The 20,693-nt window shown below is 45.1% G+C and overlaps 1 protein-coding gene across 2 annotated transcripts in view; it reads right to left on the bottom strand.

Annotated features, from left to right (window-relative positions):
• The window catches only part of HIRA (histone cell cycle regulator), a 55,588-nt gene that overhangs the window by 28,007 nt on the left and 6,888 nt on the right, over positions 1-20,693 (bottom strand). For both annotated transcript variants that reach the window (XM_069756561.1, XM_069756569.1), the window contains exons 10-16: positions 18,989-19,059; positions 13,075-13,180; positions 12,553-12,768; positions 8,984-9,069; positions 8,676-8,864; positions 6,895-7,053; positions 6,555-6,753 (exon numbers count right to left, since the gene is read on the bottom strand). In XM_069756561.1, coding sequence (XP_069612662.1) covers positions 6,555-6,753; positions 6,895-7,053; positions 8,676-8,864; positions 8,984-9,069; positions 12,553-12,768; positions 13,075-13,180; positions 18,989-19,059 — 1,026 coding nt within the window. The remainder of the gene's footprint in view (positions 1-6,554; positions 6,754-6,894; positions 7,054-8,675; positions 8,865-8,983; positions 9,070-12,552; positions 12,769-13,074; positions 13,181-18,988; positions 19,060-20,693) is intronic.

Raw genomic sequence — 20,693 nt, 5'->3', positions numbered from 1 at the left:
ACAGCACCTGTAACTTACCTGTGGCACCTAACAGGTGTTGGCAATAACTAAATCACACTTGTGTCCTTGTGTGTACCACATTGAGCATGGAGAAAAGAAAGGAGACCAAAGAACTGTCTGAGGACTTGAGAAACCAAATTGTGAGGAAGCATGAGCAATCTCAAGGCTACAAGTCCATCTCCAAAGACCTGAATGTTCCTGTGTCTCCCGTGCGCAGTGTCATCAAGAAGTTTAAAGCCCATGGCACTGTGGCTAACCTCCCTAGATGTGAACGGAAAAGAAAAATTGACAAGAGATTTCAACAACTCAAAGATTGTGCGGATGGTGGATAAAGAACCTCGACTAACATCCAAACAAGTTCAAGCTGCCCTGCAGTCCGAGGGTACAACAGTGTCAACCCGTACTATCCGTCAGCGTCTGAATGAAAAGGGACTGTATGGTAGGAGACCCAGGCAGACCCCACTTCTTACCCCGAGACATAAAAAAGCCAGGCTGGAGTTTGCCAAAACTTACCTGAGAAAGCCTAAAACGTTTTGGAAGGATGTTCTCTGGTCAGATGAGACAAAAGTAGAGCTTTTTGGGCAAAGGCATCAAAATAGAGTTTACAGGAGAAAAAAAAAGAGGCATTCAAAGAAAAGAACACGGTCCATACAGTCAAACATGGCGGAGGTTCCCTGATGTTTTGGGGTTTCTTTGCTGCCTCTGGCACTGGACTACTTGACCGTGTGCATGGCATTATGAAGTCTGAAGACTACCGACAAATTTTGCAGCATAATGTAGGGCCCAGTGTGAGAAAGCTGGGTCTCCCTCAGAGGTCATGGGTCTTCCAGCAGGACAATGACCCAAAACATACTTCAAAAAGCAATATAAAATGGTTTGAGAGAAAGCACTGGAGACTTCTAAGGTGGCCAGCAATGAGTCCAGACCTGAATCCCATAGAACACCTGTGGAGAGATCTAAAAATGGCAGTTTGGAGAATGCACCCTTAAAATATCAGGGACCTGGAGCAGTTTGCCAAAGAAGAATGGTCTAAAATTCCAGCAGAGCATTGTAAGAAACTCATTGATGGTTACCGGAAGCGGTTGGTCGCAGTTATTTTGGCTAAAGGTTGTGCAACCAAGTATTAGGCTGAGGGTGCCAATACTTTTGTCTGGCCCATTTTTGGAGTTTTGTGTAAAATGATCAATGTTTTGCTTTTTGCTTTATTCTCTTTTATGTTTTTTTCATTTAAGACAAATTAAATGAAGATAATGATACCAAAGAATTTGTGATTGCAATCATTTTCAGAAAGAAACTGACTATTATCTGACAGAATTGCAGGGTTGTCAATACTTTTGGCCACAACTGTATGGGCATATTGCTGCTGTGTCGCTAGGAGGCTGACACTATGCAATAAAAGGAAAACAGCTCCTCCTCAGCAGTATACACCCACCGACTGGCACAAAGCACATCAGTTTTTAGCTTAGTGTCAGTAGGAGGCAGGCCTGGAGCTGATCGCAGATCCGTTTTTTACTTTTCAGGTCACCTGTTGTGTTTTATTAATCTTTTCCCCTTTTTCTTCCACGTTTTCCTTCTATAGGGTAACAGGGTGCAGGTTTTTCACCCTGTTTTTTCCCACTTTTGTGGGACCAAGAGAGCAGTGTAATATCACCATATCGCCCACTCTTGGACGCGCAAGACAAAACCTAATCCCTTGTCACCTCACGGTGCTTTCAGGGTGATTCCCGGTTGCCGGTCCTAGCCTTTTCCCCACCTTTCTCCTCGGAGCCGGATGGCTGGAAGACGGTGCTCACCGGTGGTGGCCTTCCCCCTTCTTGGTTAGGGGTTAACACCAACTTCTGCACTGTCCGGACCCATGACGGTGCGGGAAGGAGGATGCCATATCCCAGTGACCCTTATCCACCCGAGGGCTCCTGACGTTATCCTCAAGGATGAAGAAGGATTCGTGACTCACATTTACGTTACTGACTGCTACTGTCACATTACGTCCCTGTCCTCCCCGTGGTCCCCCTTACAGGATACACTTGGCACAGATGCACCACGATGCCCATCCAGGCCATTTGTTTTAGATTTAATGGCCTTCATAATGCCCCTTCTCTCCATCCACACCCCTTTCCCGGCTTGCTGACCACTCACTGCGCTTTTTCCAGATCATGCATCTTCTTGTCCAATGAGAAAGCTTGTCTATCTGTCCCGGCCACGCCCCAGCAATCACATCACTCAATGCACGTTTTCTCCACACGCTTTTAGGCCTATCACAGGGCCTCATCTCCTTGGCTTGTAGACACCCTCGGTGGGACAGCCAATCAACGGGCGGATCCCTTACAGTGCATTACCAGCCGGTATATCAGCCGACCACGCCTCCTTCAGCGTTTGGTTCTTGGGCTCCCTCCATCTTCACCTCCGCAGCCTGCAAAACAGACTGAACGCACCGCTTCAGGGTTGATGCTATGTTGCAATCGGTTTCTGACCTGGTGTCTCAGTCCCTGGTCCAGGTCCTAGAGTGCTCACCAAACCTGTCCGCCGCCAACAGTGCTCCGAACGTCTCGCACGGTGATTCGCATGCACCTGAACACCACCCTCACAAGGGCAGATCAAGGACTAAATCTAGGAAGCAAGCCGTTTTCAGCTCTTCATCCAGCTCTCCGGCCTCTGATGCCAATCTGAATTCTAAACTACAGGATATGGTCGGTAGCCTTATTTTGGCGATTAACCAAACCCTTAATATCGAGGATGAGGTCCCTCCCCAGGACCACTCTGGCTCCTTCAAACGAGTAAAAAATCCTGAATGTACGTTTTCCAACCACAGGGAATTTGAAGCCATTTTTTTCAAGCACTGATAACCTAAGAAGCCCTTCCTGGGGAGGAAGCAACTGGATAGTCTTTATCCCTTTAGCCCGGGCCTCATTTGCAAATGGAAAAGCGCCCCCGACCGTTGATCTGCCAGTTTTTTGGCTGTGTTCCAAGACTGTTTTGTCTCTGCCAGACAGATCTTCTCTCAAGGATTCCACTGACAGACAGATAGAATCCATGGCTAAGTTAGCTTTTGAAGAGGCCGGCGCCTCTCTGTCCCATTTTTGCTTCCACCTGGGTAGCAAATCCATTTCTGCCAGGGCAAGACTCCTTCGACAAGGCATTCTAGCTGCAGCATCTCCTGACAAGCTAACTGACTTTGTAGACCAGATCACCCACACTGGCAAGTATCTACTGACTGCGTCCTTGGATGCGGCCAGTTGCTCCGCCCAGGTTACCAGCAATAGAGTTGTCATACGCCAGATTCTTTGGCTGAAGGCCTGGAATGCAGATCCACCTTCCAAGAAGCCTCTTACCAACCTCCCCTTCCAGGGTTCTAGGTTTTTCGGGTCCAAGTTGAATCAGATAATCTCAGATGCTACCGGCGGTAAGAGCACTAGCCTTCCTCAGCCTAAGCGCCCATTCACTAGGAAGCGATTCCTCCAGTTACGTTCCTTTTGCCTCTTTTCCCCTCCTGGGACCTTCTCACATCAGTACCGCTCTCCCGCCCATCGGGAGAGGAAGAAGATATCCTTCAATCCAGCCCTTCACTGGCTTTTAAGGGTCGCTCCTCAAAGCCCCCAGGGTCTCGCTCCAACAGGTTTTTCTCTACGTGACGGGTCACTCCCACTCGGGAATCCTTCAATTTGCTAGAAATCAGAGCAATTTATCTCTCCCTTCGCCACTGGCAGATCTGCTTCACACGTCACCCAGTTTGCGTTCAATTGGACAACACCACGACAGTGGCATATATAAATCACCAAGGCGGGACGAGCAGCAAGTCAGTCATGGCAGAGGTAACAAGGATCCTACTTTGGACGGAACGTCAAGCTCCCGCTATATCAGCCGTTAACCTACCGGAGGTGGACAATTGGGCAGCCGATTTTCTGAGTCGTCAGGGTCTCGCATCAGGTGAGTGGTCTCAGCACTGCCGTCTTCGACCAGATCTGTCAGAGATGGTCCACCCTGGAAGTCGACCTGATGGCGTCTCGGGTGAACCACAAGGTGCCTCGGTTCGTAGCCAGGTCCTGCAACCCTCTAGCCATCGTTTACGATGTCCTAGTAATTTTGTGGTCCCAATTTCAGCTGCCTTACCTTTTTCCGCCTCTCCCGCTGATTCAGAGTGTCGTAAGAAAAATCAAAGTGAAAGGAATTCCGGTAGCTCAGGACTGGCCCAGACCGTTCAGATCTGCTCTCACAAGGCCGTCTCCTCCACCAGATTTCACGGTCTCCGAACTTAAATGGCAAGGCTGTTGAGACCACCGTTCTGAAGGAGGCGGGTTTTCTCCTCTGGTCATTCACACCATGATTAATGTGAGAAAAAAAGCATCCTCGCGCATTTACCATAGATACTGGAAAGCCTTCTTTCCTTCCCTTCCCTCCATATTGGCTTTTCTTCAATCAGGTCTAGACTCCAGTCTTGCACTCACACCCTTAAGGAGCAGGTCTCTGTGCTTTCAATCCATTTTCAGCTAAATCTGACCTCTCATCCCTAGGTCAAGAGATTCCTTCAAAGAGTCGCTCGCCTGTCACCTCCTTATCGTCCTGTGGTAGAGCCGTGGGATCTTAACCTTGTTCTAGGCGCTCTTTAGCGCCCTCCTTTCAAAACCATTCAGGACATTCCGTTTTCTCTCCTGTCATGGAAGGTTACCTTTTTGGTAGCTATTACATTCATCAGGAGAGTCTCTGAGTTGGCAGCACTATCTTGCCATTCTCAGTTTCTTGTTCTACACTTGGACAAGTGGTCCTCAGACCCATTCCTTCCTTCCTGCCTAAGGTAGTCTCTTCATTCCACATTAATGAAGAGATTGTCCTTCCTTCCCTCTGTCCTTCTCCAGTCCATCCCCTGGAGAGGTCTCTTCACAAGCTGGATCCAGTCAAAGCTCTCGGGGTCCATCTCTCAAGAACTGCTTCCTTCGTTATGCTTACGCCTTGTTTGTCATTTCTGAGGGTCATAGTAAGGGGCTCCCAGCTTTCAAATCTACCATTGCCCGCTGGATTCGCTCGGCCATACAGGAGGCATATTGCGTTCAAGACAGACATCCTCCTCCGGGTGTAAAGGTTCACTCCACACAGGAGGTGGGGGCATCCTGGGAAGTTTGTCACCAGGCCTCTGCTTCTCAGATTTGTAAGGCTGCGACCTGGTCATCTTTGTACACCTTCGCGAGGTTTTACCGGGTTCATACCCCTGCCTCCTTCAATGCGGGTCTGGGAAGAAAGGTGCTGCAGGCGGCAGTCGCCCACAGTCAGACTTAATTTTTTTTTCTTCTTACACTTGTTTCCCACCCTCGGGACTGCTTTGGGACATACCATGGTTACCTGTGTCCCCCAATGAAGAGATAAAGAAATAGATTTTTGGAACGCACAGTAAAGTCTCTTTCTTGGAGCGTTCATTGCAGGGGGACAGCACACTCCCTGGTTTTGTGCCTATGTTGGGCCTACGTGCCTTTTGTTAGGCTTGAATATAGTTGAGTTATTGTTGCTTCTCCTACTGCTTTGACACTAACTGACAAGCTTTGTGCCAGTCGGTAGGTGTATAATGCTGAGGAGCTATTTTCCTTTTTTTTGCATAGTGTCATCCTCCTAGCGACAGCAGCAAACATGTCCTCCAATGAAGGCTCCAAGAAAGATTTTATGTTGAGTACCAAAAATCCCTCTTTTCATATTAATCTAACAATATTTGCTTTAGATTTGCAAATGTATGCAGTGTTGAGAATGCTTGGATAAAGCAATTTACTACCCTTAAATTACATCAGGCTTAACAGTCTCTTTATAAGCTGTTAAAACATTCCAAGTATTACAATCCTTTAGGCTATGTGCACAAGTCAGGATTTCTTGCAGAAATTTCCAGAACAAAATCGGACATTTTCTGCAAGAAATCCGCATGCATTTTTTTTCGCGTTTTTTTCCCGGAGCTTCCCAATGCATTAAATAGCGGGAAAAACGTGAAAAATGCGCAAAATTAATGACCATGATGCGTTTTTACTGCGATGCGTTTTTTTCGCAGAAAAAAAACGCATCATGTGCACAAAAATTGCGGAATGCATTCTAAATGATAGGATGCATAATGTATGCGTTTTTATAGCGAAAAAAATGCGAGAAATCCGCAACGCGTGCACACAGCCTTACACACCAGCAGCATGAATCATTTGTTACACATCTATTAAGGCTAGACAGCTCTATATATTTGGCACAGAGCGCTATTCTTCTCCCACCTCACATCTATAAATACTTTTGCCAGTTGCCATCACTATCCGCCCTATTATTATTTAGGTTAAAAGTGGTACACTGATCGGAGATAGCAATAGGAAGGTTTTACAGTGCTGTGAAGGAAAACAAAAATACATTGAAATGAAATATCAATTTTTAAACCCTTAAACCCTTCTTAGGGAAAGGATACTCCTGGATTGATCCAGAGAGAAGATAGGTGATAACTTCCAAAGGGGTTGTGCCACGTAGGTAAACCATCAATTGTGCTGCCTATTACACCGTGGGTGGTATTGAGGATTAGGGATTTAAAAAGATAAAAGTGTTTCAGTAACCTGTACAGCGAGAGAAACAGACATCATGCGTGAGTCTTTCCGAGGTCGTCCCTTTTTTCTTTTTTCGACAAGGTCTGCATCTAATTCTGCTTTCCGTTTGGTGAGAGACTTTGTTGCATTATTTTTTTCTTCACTGTCGCTACTACTGTCTACTTCACGTGGCTTTGCTTCCTTAGAAACAACACTATGATCTTTTGGTCTGCATAAAGAATTTAAAAAACAATGTAGCACACATACTCAGAGGAGATTCACAAATCATGCATAAAAAAACTAAAAAATAAATAACATTCCCACGTGATACTGTAAATTTTAAGGAACACAGGTTCTTTACTATACATACCGATCAGCAGCGATCTGGTTTGCATGCGAAATTCCTGTTGTCCCTGAGGTAGCTTTTGATCGTTCAGTGAATCGAGAATCAAGTGCTTTCATGGGCTCAATCTTCGGCTGGGCAGAGACGCTTGTAGGTGTCGAAGGAGTAACGGTAGCAGTGTTTACACTGTATTGAATGGTCAGAGGACATGGAAATTGTAATGATCTCACAATAAACAGTTTCACAGTTATCTATTCTGACTAGAATCTACCCACAAGAAAAAAAACTAATATATGAAATTTAAAAAAACTCAATTGTTTTATACATAACATTATCATTCTGTAAAGATCTACACCGAGGTTATTTAAAACAACATATTAAATGAAAGCTACAGAGTAAATAAAAACAATCCTTTGCTATTAGCACCAAAAAGTCTTTTGTGTAGTAGCCATTTCTTCTTATCATCCCATATACATGCAAGATTGAGCGAAAATTAGGACACTCCCATATACGTTAGATTGTCAACAGAACCGAGCGTTTTTTTCTGACATTTATCTAATGTAGATGGCCACTTTTAAGAAAGTCTTGATGCAAATCCTAAGATTAATGATGAGCGCAAGTGCTTGTTACTCGAGTTTGCCTAGAGTGCTCGGGTATGCACCGAGTATTACAGATGCTCGAGTGACATGTTCGAGTCCCCATGATTGCATGTTTTGCGTCTGTTAGCCACAAAACATGCGGGGATTTCCCGTGTTTGTCAGGCATTCCCTGCATGTTTTGCGGCTGTCTAAGGCTACGTTCACATTTGCGTTCTGCCGGGCTGCGTCGGGCGCAGCCGCGGCGACGCATGTGCCATGCGCCCCAATATTTAACATGGGGGCGCATGGACATGTGTTTGCATGCGTTTTGCGATGCATGCGTTTTTTTGCCACAAGCGTTAGGGCGCAGAGGACGCAGCAAGATGCATTTTTTTTGCGTCCAAAATTCGACAAAAAAGGACGCATGCGTCGCAAAACTATGCGTTTTAGCGTGCGTTTTTGTTTGCGTTGTGCGTTGCGTCGCCGACGCAACATCGCACAACGCAAATGTGAACGTAGATTAACACATGCGCAACATGCAACGGCGGGAAATTGAACATGTCATTTGAGCACCCGCGCTACTTAGTGCATGCCCGAGCACCCTAGATAAACTCAAATAAGGGCCACTTGCGCTCATCACTATCTAAGATGCCTGACATCTTCAAGCACACCTATCATTAAGATCACTAGGTTTTTCTTCATGTTCTCATAAGCTAAAATTACTCTATCAGTGCCCATTATATACTTTACAGGTTTATAGGAAACCTATGACACCAGAAGACTTCAAGAAAGGCCTGCTAGAAGAGATCCCCTAGATATCTCCGAATGATCCACGTGTATTAGCGCAATGATTGGAATATGATGCCATGATTGATTATACTGTTCTGTACTGAAAGAGCTGCTACTACTAGTGCAATATTATGGAGTGGATCAGCATAAAGTGAATGAATGTTAAAACTTTTCCTTTCAGTTGGATATTTTAGCCTTGACAAATTCTCATTAGCAACAAGCAGAAAACTCAGTCTTATTTTTCATTACTATGGCAGTACATTATTATATTTTATACATACGGTATATACTGCTAATTAAAATTTCTCTGAAAGTTACGGATTTACAAGATGAATTGGATCAATCACTGTACGACAATAAGTTAATATTTGAAAGAGACAGTAAAATCTGAAGTTAAACCATAATTCCAGTGTTAGTTTATATATGGTGATTTCACTATACCTCTCTTTGTTGGCAGGCTCTTCTGATGGTTTTGCATTTCCCACTGGTTCGAGGGTGGATTTAGTGCCTAAAGAGCTGTTGGTGTTTGAATCCAGAGATAAGAGCTGCTGGTTGCTCTGAGATGACAGCATGGACCCTGCGACCGACCCCGATATAGGAATACTATTAAAAAAAGCTGTAGAAAAGTCCCTGCAAATACGAATAGCCAAAATAAACTGTGTTTATAACATTGTATGATCTTCACAACATGTGATGGATTATATTATGGCATTAAATATGACAAAAAAAGTGTAGCAAGTCATACAAACCCAGTGTCCAGCTGGGCAATGCACAATGGGGTGATCCTACGCCGGCCATCCGCTGTCCTTGTTTCCACTTGTTTCTTTAAAAGGTTCTATTAAAAATATTATTATTGTTATTATAATACATAAACTATTACCTGCAAATGCTACATGTTTTTCTTTCAGATAATTTAAGCATCCAAATGTGCAGAAAGTCATATCTGCTGCCTAATCCACTAAAATAAATAACATTTAAAAAATTAAAATGTGTATAGAGATGAATATGTGGCTGTCTATAGTCAAGCCAGACCTGTTATGCCAATACCAGTTAAGGTCAACTGGATAGACTGACGTGTGGCAAGGAATGGGTGGAGACAGACCGAGAAGAAACTAACATGGCCTTAAGGTACCGTCACACTAAGCGACGCTGCAGCGATACCGACAACGATGTGGATCGCTGCAGCGTCGCTGTTTGGTCGCTGGAGAGCTGTCACACAGACAGCTCTCCAGCGACCAACGATCCCGAGGTCCCCGGGTAACCAGGGTAAACATCGGGTTACTAAGCGCAGGGCCGCGCTTATTAACCCGATGTTTACCCTGGTTACCGTTGTAAATGTAAAAAAACAAACACTACATACTTACATTCCCGGTGTCTGGTCAGGTCCCTCGCCTTCAGCTTCCAGCACTGACTGAGCGCCGGCCGTAAAGTACAGCGGTGACGTCACCGCTGTGCTTTGCTTTACGGCTGGCCGGCGCTCACCAGTCAGTGCGGGAAGCTGAAGGCGAGGGACATGACCAGACACCGGGAATGTAAGTATGTAGTGTTTGTTTTTTTACATTTACAACGGTAACCAGGGTAAACATCGGGTTACTAAGCGCGGCCCTGCGCTTAGTAACCCGATGTTTACCCTGGTTACCAGTGAAGACATCGCTGGATCGGCGTCACACATGCCGATTCAGCGATGTCAGCGGGAGATCCAGCGACAAAATAAAGTGCTGGACTTTCCCCAGCGACCAACGATCTCCCAGCAGGGGCCTTATCGTTGGTCGCTGTCACACAGAACGATTTAGTTAACGATATCGTTGCCACGTCACAAAAAGCAACGATATCGTTAACGATATCGTTCAGTGTGACGGTACCTTTAGAATGATGTGGTAAAGAAAGCATAGCTAACTGCATGGTTTACGATAGACAAAGAGATGCCAATCAATGGGTTATTTAAAATGCAGAATTAATCTTTGGAATGATGAAAGGAAACAGTGCCACTTTGTCTCAATATACTCTCTATATTTGGAACCACTGGTGCCAGGACCTTGAGAGATAAAGCACTTTTCAAGTTTGGCTAGTTATTCCTGCACAGACTGTAAATTATACATAATCTGACACACCTCTACAACAGAAGGTAAAAAGGTGAGTAGATCAATAATAGACCCTTGTTAAATGGAATCTGTCAGCAGGTTTTGCCATGTAATCGGAGAGCAGTATAATATAGGACAAGAGAGCCTGATTCCAGCGATGTGTCACTTACTGGACTGTTTGGTGGAGTTTTGATAGAATCCCTGTTTTCTGTGTTGTAGAAGCGGTCACATAACTAAGCTGTATCTAAACCCGCCCACACCTGACTGGCAGCTTCCTTGTGTACACTGTGCATTTCAGCAAGCAGCCAATCATTGGTGAGGGGCAGGTTTACACAGATTAGCCTGACTGCTGTGCACTTGATACCTAGTCCTGTAGTGAGTCTGCGGATGATAAAACGCTAATCGCATTGAAACTACAACACACAGACCAGTAAATGACACAACCTTGACACAACCTTGGAATCTATTTCAAATGCCCTATATTATCAAGCTGTCAGATTAAACCCTTAATGCCCAGTGACAGATATATCCGTCATAGGGCACATCCACCTCTTTTGTGTGGGCCCCGGCAGTGAGCCAGCACCTTTTCCGGCACATGATAGCTGAACAGCTGTCATGTGCCCCTAACACCCGCAGGTGGAATTGTGATCCACCACGGCTGTTAACCTCTTCGACAGTGGCATTTAATATGGCTGCGCCAGAAGCGCATCTTAGTTCCACCTATCGGCACCCATGTCACATGACACAGAGTGCCGATGGGTTGGCATGACAACCTGGGGTCTCTGCAGGCGACCCCTGTGGTTGTTACCTCTATGGTTGCAGCCGGTGCTTATAGCAGATGAGCATTTTTGTTACACATAGCAGGGCTTCAGGCTCCTAAAGAGACTATTGGAAGTAAAAAAGTAGAAAAAAAAAACATTTTAAAAATATATATAAAAGTTCAAATCATCCCCCTTTTGCCCCCGTTCAAAATAAATTAAAAAAAACACATTTGGTATTGCCGCATTCAGAATCGCCCAATCATCAAAATATTAACAGAATTATTCCAATCACTAAACAGCGTAATGATAAAAAAAAATCAAAATGCCAGAATTATGTTTTTTTTGGGCCGCTGCAACGTAGCAATAAAATGCAATAATGGGCAATCAAAACATCAGATCTACCCTAAAATGGTATTAATAAGATCTCCAGCTCACCCTTACCAATCCCCATGATCCCGAAAAATGTTGACACTGCTCGTCTCGCAAAACTTCATTTTTTTCTGTTTTTTCTTATAAACTTTCGATTTTTTTTTCCACCACTTAAATAAAAAAATAACCTAGACATCTATGAACTCGTAATATCCTGGAGAATCATAATGGCCGGTCCAACACCCCCCCCCCCCCCCCCCAAAAAAAAAAAATTTGTGGAATTGCACTTTTTTGCAATTTCACCGCACTTGGATTTTTTTCCCATTTTTCAGTACATGATATGGTAAAATTAATGGTGAAGTTCAAAAGTACAACTCGTCCCGCAAAAAAAGTCCTCACCTGGTCATATGGACAGAAAAATAAGGGGAGCAAAAATCGGAAACGCAAAAATGGAAATACCCCTGGTCATTAAGGGGTTAAATGGCAAAACCCTGCTGACAAGCTTCCCTTTAAAAGTCTGCTAAATGAGGATGGAAGTTTGAAGGAGTTTTCCCCAAAGTGGGCATAATTCACTGGATAGGTGACAAAATCTCTGATTGCCGGGGACCCCATCACTGGGACCTCCACAGATCACTAGAATGAGGTTTCCGAACCACTAGTTCCTCAATAATGTATTACTCTAGTGATGAGTAGCTTGAATGAATCAACGGTCAAGCATATGAATTGCTGCACTTTTAAAGGTCTATAGGGTAGATAGAAACAGCAGAGCACTGAACTCCCATAGACTTTGGATGGAACAGCGCATGCTTGTGAGGTCATGCGATGAGGAAGGATGGATGGTTCGGTTTGGCCCCAGGGGTGAATAAATGACACCTGTCACTTGAGAGAACGCTTTAATGATGCTCCTAAAAGACCATCAGAGTTAAAGTGTACACAAGAGGTGCAAAAATATTACAATTTTCTTCTACAACCACACACAGGTAACATTTACAGCAATTTATGACAAAAACATACTATACAGATAACACTAGTTAACACTAGTTAACTAATGAATGGACAGACTATACAGAAATGCTGTTTGTATTTTTGCCAGGTGCAATTTCATACCTTTCTGATGTCCTCCAGGCTTTCACCATTTACCATGCTAGCCACTTTTGGTGCTGGGATATCTTTCTGTACAGGTGCCACGTGTTCTCCATCTAAATGTGGATGTTGCCTTTGTTGAAACTTCAACATCTCAGGATTTTCAATAATGGTATTAGGAAGCTGGGACTCCGTTGTAATGGCAAGACTTTTCCCATAAGTGCTTTGGTGGATGTGATTCTTCAATTATATTTTTGCACAATAAAAAAATAAAAAAACAACACAAAATCGACTCACGTTACAGCTAAAGGCTACGGTCACACTATCAGTATGTGGTCAGTATTTTACATCAGTATTTGTAAGCCAAAACCAGGAGTGGAACAAACAGAGGGGAAAGCTATAATAGAAACATATGCACCACTTCTGTATTTTTGTTCCACTCCTGGTTTTGGCTTACAAATACTGATGTAAAATACTGACCACATACTGATAGTGTGACCGTAGCCAAATACTTTGCGAAATAAGTAGCATGGAATAATTTAATACCTTCTCTTCCTCGCTCAGTGGATCACCCAGCTCATCTTGTGAGAAATCTAAGTATGCAACTGATCCATCCATGGAACACACCAATATGCCAAGCCCATTTAGAGTCCTAGAAGCAACCAAAGAACAGGATTTTGCCACTTATATTGAAAGGGATGAAATGTAAAGATTGGTAGCAGCATATGAGTTACAGGATAAAAGCTTTGGCTAGTTATCCAGAGGTTGAGATGCGAATGGAACCCTTCTGGGACTATAATAACTTCAGGGCAAAACTTCAGGCTTTTCTTTATTATTCAACATAGTGACAGCTCAGTACCTTAATTAAAAGAGGATGGGGCACTAGTGAGAAGTCGTTTCTAGTATGGATGAATGTATTGCTGGTCTGCACAATAGCAACAATCAATCTGTTGCCTGTGAACAGGGCAACCCAGGAAGGCATCGAGTTACTTAACATGTGTGACTATCAGAAATGGACACCTAATGTCTGTTCTGATAACAAATCACCTTGAATTTCGCATGTCAATCAGCTTTCCTCCCCTCTATGGTCGTCTATCAATCTAGACTATTATTTTAGCCTTCTGGGAATACATTGTGAATTTCCACTCATCTATATTCTTATTAATAAGCCAATAGACTACAAGTAAAAAATCATGAGGCTCAACTGTCATCATCTTCGGTATAACTGTGTGACAGGAGACCGTCTAATCATCATCAGTAACAGTGATAAACATTTCTGTCCCCAATGAAGAACTTGTGCAGTACAGTTAACGCAGTTTCAAAACGCAGGAATAACTTGGGTATACCCTTGTAATTAGTTCACCATGAGAGGACAATCCACATCAAAAAAAGAATTATGTAGTTTTCAGATACACAATTAGACAGGATAATATATACAGTATACATACACACATACAGTACTGGGCAAACGTTTTAGGCAATTATGGGAAAAATTCTGCCCAAGAGGCTCTCCATGCATGTATTGTGACTGTCACACAGCAGCGACACATGCAGCTGCGGCGCCAAACAGCTGATCGGGAGCGCTACAGGTAACCGAAGCACCTATTCGGTAAGTGCTATAGATATTCGGATGAGCTTTTATCCAAAGCTATTCGATCATCCCTACTAACCACACATCGTCGATGAATGTAGCCTTGTGCAAATCCTTCTGTATATTTTTGTAATCCCACACAGACTCAATGATGCCAAGTTAAGGACTATATGGGGGCCATATCATAATTTCCCTGCCTCATATTAATAGTCTTGTTGATGAGAAATGGTATATTCTTTCTTTATGTCAGGGGTGGGGAATCTTTTTTGCCAAGGGCCATTTGGATATTTATACCATCCTTCAGGGGCTGCACAATCTCCGCCCACAAAGCACATCCTGACTCTGGCACTGGTGTCAGGACGTAATCTTTCATTGCATGCCCTTCAGTGTACAGTAGTGAACACTGCGTGTGTGTGCTAACAGACCAAGAATGAATGAGCTGGTGGTAAACTACAGCTCCCTGCCCAAGCACTGCGGTCAATGAGAATCTGCCAGGGGCCGGATAAAAAGGTAATCGAGGGCTGTAAATGGCCTGGGGGCCTGAGGTTCCCCACCCCTGCTTTATGTTAATGATTTCTTCCAGGCTTTAGGGCGAGCGGTGCCTGAAAGAAAACCCTGCCTCCTGTCTTCATATTAATACTTACCTCCCATCAGCATCAGTTACGGCCCCGAAATCCTGCACTCCGCACTCCCTCAGAAATACATACCTCATCCTCCCTTTTGTGGGCACTGCATTCAGGGATCTTTTGCACAGGCGCCAGCGATTCACTGTGAACTCCAGTGTGCGCGACAATAATATGCTCTCTCCTCTTCCTACCTGCACAGTCATCACTAGGAACCATGTCTACATGGCGGTCACAATATTCACCGGCCGAGGAGATTAGTTCTGCTTCCAGAGGACGTCACTGTCCTGTATGGTCCTGCTCATGGTATCAGCCCAAGAGACCAAAGCTTTAGAAACACACACCACGGCAAAAGAGGGGGAGAGTGCCAAGCCCGAAATCTCGAAAAACCAAATGGTCCAGATTCTCTGCCAGTCCGTGGGGTCTTTAATTGAGGAACCATCTGATAAGGACAGAAGGGTTTGAGGCCAAGCGGGAGAAAAGCGGATCCACCGAAGGGGTTACTTCCCATTCCTTCCAAAATCAAGGGAAAGGAGTATCTCGCCTCTATAGGCTTTGACTTGTGAAGCGTTTGTCCGGTCGCTCTCTGTGCCAGTGAACTATGTTCTAGCCTTCCACCTACCCACTCCGAGGGAGAAGGACTGTTTGTCTTCCTGCCATCGCCACTGTTCATCAGAGGCTATGGGGAGGGGGCCGCACGGACACAGTAAATGCCTCTAGACATCCAAGGGGTTAACTCCCCAAGAATGGATCAGGGCTATTGTTTCAGCTTAGGGAAAAAGGGCAGGATGAAGCTGGGTGCAGAGGGGGCTACGTGGAGGCGACACTCCACGTTCCAATCGGCTGCTGGTTGTGGAGAACGGTACCCTGAAGGGATCAGTCACCCTGGAATATCACGGGTATGCCCATCACAAAAAACAATGCACGAATGGGTATGTGGAGGAGATACTCTGCATTCCCGCCTGTTGTAGGTTTGTAATCTGAGGTGTAAGAATCCTCCGAGACAGGCTGGCAAAGGCCACGGCCGATAGAGGAGGGACTGTATCGCTTTGGCCAGTGACGACATGGACTGCGACGAAGCCCGCTCAGGGGGGCTATTTACACTTGGTTTGGTAGCGGCGGAGGGCTCCTGAGCGCATTCAGGATCACAGTCCTTGCAGAGTGGGATACTATGTCCCTGCGGTAACAACGTCTGGCAGGTTGTACATGAGGTGAAGTACACCGTATGTACCTTGTTACCCTATTTAGATGTCATAGGGAGTGACAATGTACCACGGTATGCCCCTTGACTCCTTATTCTGCGAATATCCTCCAATAGGGAGTGAAGTCCAGAGGAACTGCAGGAAAGGGCCAATGTGGGCTGATTTGCAGGGTCAGGGCTCTTACTCAGGTCCTGTTGCCCGTGAATTCTGCAGGTCCGTTGTGCCCCTTTAAAACGCCACCGGGACCTACTTGGCGTGGGGGAGCGCTGGAAATCCTGCTGCAGGAGCTCACTGCCAACCAGGATTCACTTACCTGTGGTGCACGTCCCGGCATGGAGCTGCCGTGGATGACTGGGCTTCAGCGTGGACAGGGAGGGGCCTTCCATCTACCCACTCTGGGGTCAGAAGAGGAGAGAAGGACTGTTCGCCTTTCTGCCATCGCCGCTGTTCATCAGGGGTGATGGGGAGGGTGGCGCACGGACACGGTAAACGCCTCTGGACATCCAAGGGGTTCACTCCCCGAGGATGGGTCTGGGCTGTTGGTCCGGCGCAGAGGGCGTGATGAGCCTGGGTGCAGAGCGGGGCACGTGGAGGCGACACTCCACATTCCCATCTGTTGGTGGGGTAGGGAGAGCGGTACCCTGAAGGGATCCGTCGCCCTGGAAGATCACAGACATGCCCATAAAAAAAGGTTCAGAAGGGGGTACGTGGAGGAGACACTCCGTGCTCCCGCCTGTTGAAGGTTTTCAGAGAACAGAGCCCTTAAGGGATCTGTCGCTCCTCTGTAATCTGACAAAAAAGATGTAAAATAAAGAAAAAAATAAAAGTCAGCACATGTGCCTCCTTCTGACGATCAAAAGACCTTCAGAAAGACTTAACAGACTCTGGAATTGTAGTACATTGTTCTATTGTTCAGAGACACATGCACAAGTATGGCTTTCATGTTAGAGTCATCACAAGAAAACCTCTCCTGTGTACTCACCAAAAAATTCACTGTCACAATTATGCAAAAAACATCTAAACAAGCCTGATGTATTTTGGAAACAAGTCCAGTGGACCGATGAGGTTGAAATAGGATTCTTTGGCAACAATGATGAAAGGTATGCGAGTAGAGAAAAAAGGGCACAGAATTTCAGGAAAAGAACGTCTTGCTAACCATTAAGCATGGAGGTGGATCAATCATGCTTTCTGGTTGTGTTGTAGCCAATGGCATGGGGAACATTTCACGGGTAGAGGGAAGAATGGATTCAATTACATTTCAACTAATTCTCGATGCAAACGAAACACCATCTGTAAAAAATCTGAAGCTGAAAAGATGATGGCTTCTACAAATGGATAATGATCCTAAACAAATGTCAAAATCCACAATAGACTACCTCAAAAGGCGCAAGCTGAAGGTTTTGCAAATGGCTTCAACAGTCCCCTTAACTGAACATCATTGAAAATCTGTGGCTTGACTCCAAATAGCAGTGCATGCAAGACGACCCAGGAATCTAACAGAACTGGAAGAATTTTCCAAGGAAGATTGGATAAAAATCCCTCAAACAAGAATTGACAGACTCTTGTCAGACTACAAAATGCGTTTAAAAGCGGTGATACTTGCAAAAGGGGGTGCTACTAGCTGCTAATTAAGTAAACTTTTTCATCTGCCCATTTTTCTTTTTGAGAGCGAGATAATTTGGGGGGGGTATAAAGTAGGAAATAAATGTGTCATCTTAAACTTTAGGCCTTTTAGAGATAAGTTAATTGTCAACTTGCTTAACTGTTCACAATAAGTAATTTTGTCCAGGGGTGACCAAACTTTCACATTCCACTGTATATATTGCACACACATACATACTATACAAAACACACATACATACATATTGTACACTGCTCAAAAAAAAAAAGACAACCCTAAAATACCACATCCTAGATATCACTGAAAGAAATATTTCAGTTGCAAATCTTTATTCTGCACCAGCATATGGTCTCACACGGGGTCTCATCTCAGTATCTAATGGCAGTCAGGTTACCTCTAGCGAGCACATGGAGGGCCTTGCGGTCCTCCATAGAAATGCCACCCCACACAATTACTGACCCACTGCCAAACCGGTCATGCTGAAGAATGTTTCAGGCAGCAGATCGCTCTCCACTGAGTCTCCAGACTGTCACATGTGCTCAGTGTGAACCTGCTTTCATCTGTGAAGAGAACAGGGCGCCAGTGGCGAATTTGCCAATCCTGGTGTTCTATGGTAAACGCCAATCGTCCTGCACGGTGTTGGGCTGTGAGCACAACCCCATCTGTGGACGTCGGGCACCCAGACCATCCTCATGTTGTTGGTTTCTAACCGTTTGTGCAGACACATGCACATTTGTGGCCTGCTGGAGGTCATTTTGAAGGCCTCTGGCAGTGCTCCTCCTTGCACAAAGGCTGAGGTAGCGGTCCTGCTTCTGGGTTGTTGCCCTCCTATGGCCCCCTCCACATCTACTGGTGTACTGGCCTGTCTCCTAGTAGCGCCTCCAGCCTCTGGACCCTACGCTGACAGACACAGCAAACCTTTTTGCCATAGCTCGCATTTATGTGCCATCCTGGATGATCTGCACTAACTGAGCCACTTGTGTGGGTTGTAGAGTCCGTCTCATGCTACCACGAGTGTGAAAGCACAACCAACATTCAAAAGTGACCAAAACATCAGCCAGAAAGCATTGGTACTGAGATGTGGTCTGTGGTCCCCACCTGTAGAACCACTCCTTTATTAAGTGTGTCTTGATAATTGCCAATAATTTCCATCTGTTGTCTATTCCATTTGCACAACAGCATGTGAAATTGATTATCAAACAGTGTTCCTTCCTACATGGACAGTTTGATTTCACAGAAGTTTGATTTACTTGGAGTTATATTCTGTTGTTTAAGTGTTCCCTTTATTATTTTGAGCAGTGTATATAGAAGTACTATGAACTTAAAGTAGTGTGCGTATACATATATTACACATCGGGACTAGTTAGCAAATTCAGTTAAAAAAACAAACAACAGGAATAGAGGTTTCATATACATTAATTACCATGAGATGTCCATTATAGACTTGTCAAATAGGTCGTGGATTACCACCAAAGGTCTCTTAAGGCAAGTGAGCTACAACAAAGAGATAAATTAAAAATGCCCATATGAATGTGCTATGCAGATTAATAACACAAATATTATGTGTCTGAAATCTAAACAATTTGATTTTGATTTTGAGGAAAAATTCTACTACCTTAGTGGAGCTTAAAGAAAATAAAGTGTGGTAAGTCAGAAATTTATGAATAGCAACAGTCTAAACATCTAAACCAGGATCCCAAACTGCAATCCACTCTGAATAGGTTTCAGATTACTGTGATGAATGAGCAGAATGGAGACAATATGCAAAATGATGTACAATGATTCTGAATTGATCAGGAAATTATGTGTTTGTATTGTGATTAGGCTACGTCCCCACGGTCAGTATTAGGGCTTGTTTCCACATGCGAGAAGCACGTCCGTGTCTCGCATGTGGAAACGAAGCTCTGGTGCCGGCACTCCGGAGCGGAGCGTGCGGCTCCATGTGTTGCTATGCGGCCGCACGCTCCGCTCCACAGTGCCGGCACCAGAGCTTCGTTTCCACATGCGAGACACGGACGTGTTTCTCGCATGTGGAAACAAGCCCTTAGGCAGCACTTTGGATGCAGCACATGTCCACTCCGTCCAAAGCGCTGCCAGTTTTTGAATGCAGGTGATTCCAAATTTGTTTCATTGAACCGTGCGGATTCACCGTGCCCAATACATTGGAATGGTGATATTTATCTTGCAGAGACTGAGTGTCTCCGCAAGATAAATAGACATGCTGCGGTCTGGAAAGAGGCGCCGCATGTCCGTCTCAGCAGGGAAGCCGGAGGCGTCTGGGCACGCAAAATGGAGAGATTTCTTGAAATTCCATCCATTATGCTGTAACATCTGGACCCTGCGGATGTACGTAGCGTCCAACCCGTAGTGTTTTCTGACTGTGGGAACATACCCGTAGTCATACGTTTCATCCCTTTTACGGTTTATACCACACAAAACACAACAAGTGTAAGCTCAGGGAGAGCTGCAGTTTAACTTTCACTGTAGAAGGGAAATCTAAGAATTTAGGAGAAGAAAAAAAAAACTACTACAGTCAAACACCTAATGTCTTAAGGTACTGTCACACTAGACGATATCGCTAGCGATCCGTGACGTTGCAGCGTCCTCGCTAGCGATATCGTCCAGTGTGACAGGCAGCAGCGATCAGGCCCCTGCTGGGAGATCGCTGGTCGGGGAAGAAAGTCCAGAACTTTATTTCGTCGCTGGACTCCCCGCAGACATCGCTGAATCGGCGTGTGTGACACCGATTCAGCGATGTCTTCACTGGTAACCAGGGTAAACATCGGGTAACTAAGCGCAGGGCCGCGCTTAGTAACCCGCTGTTTACCCTGGTTACCAGCGTAAAAAAACAAACAGTACATACTTACATTCAGCTGTCTGTCCCTTGCCGTCTGGTTCCTGCCTTGACTGCTGGCCGTAGTGAAAGCAGAGCACAGCCACAGCGGTGAGTCACCACTGTGTGACTCACCGCTGTGCTGTGCTTTCACTTTCACTTTGCGGCCAGCAGTCAGTGCAGGAACCAGACGGCAAGGGACAGACAGCTGAATGTAAGTATGTACTGTTTGTTTTTTTACGCTGGTAACCAGGGTAAACAGCGGGTAACTAAGCGCGGCCCTGCGCTTAGTTAC

This window comes from Ranitomeya imitator, chromosome 1 (genome assembly GCF_032444005.1).
Source record: "Ranitomeya imitator isolate aRanImi1 chromosome 1, aRanImi1.pri, whole genome shotgun sequence".
Classification (NCBI taxonomy): Eukaryota; Metazoa; Chordata; class Amphibia; order Anura; family Dendrobatidae; genus Ranitomeya; species Ranitomeya imitator.
This window is presented reverse-complemented; position numbering and strand designations above follow the sequence as displayed.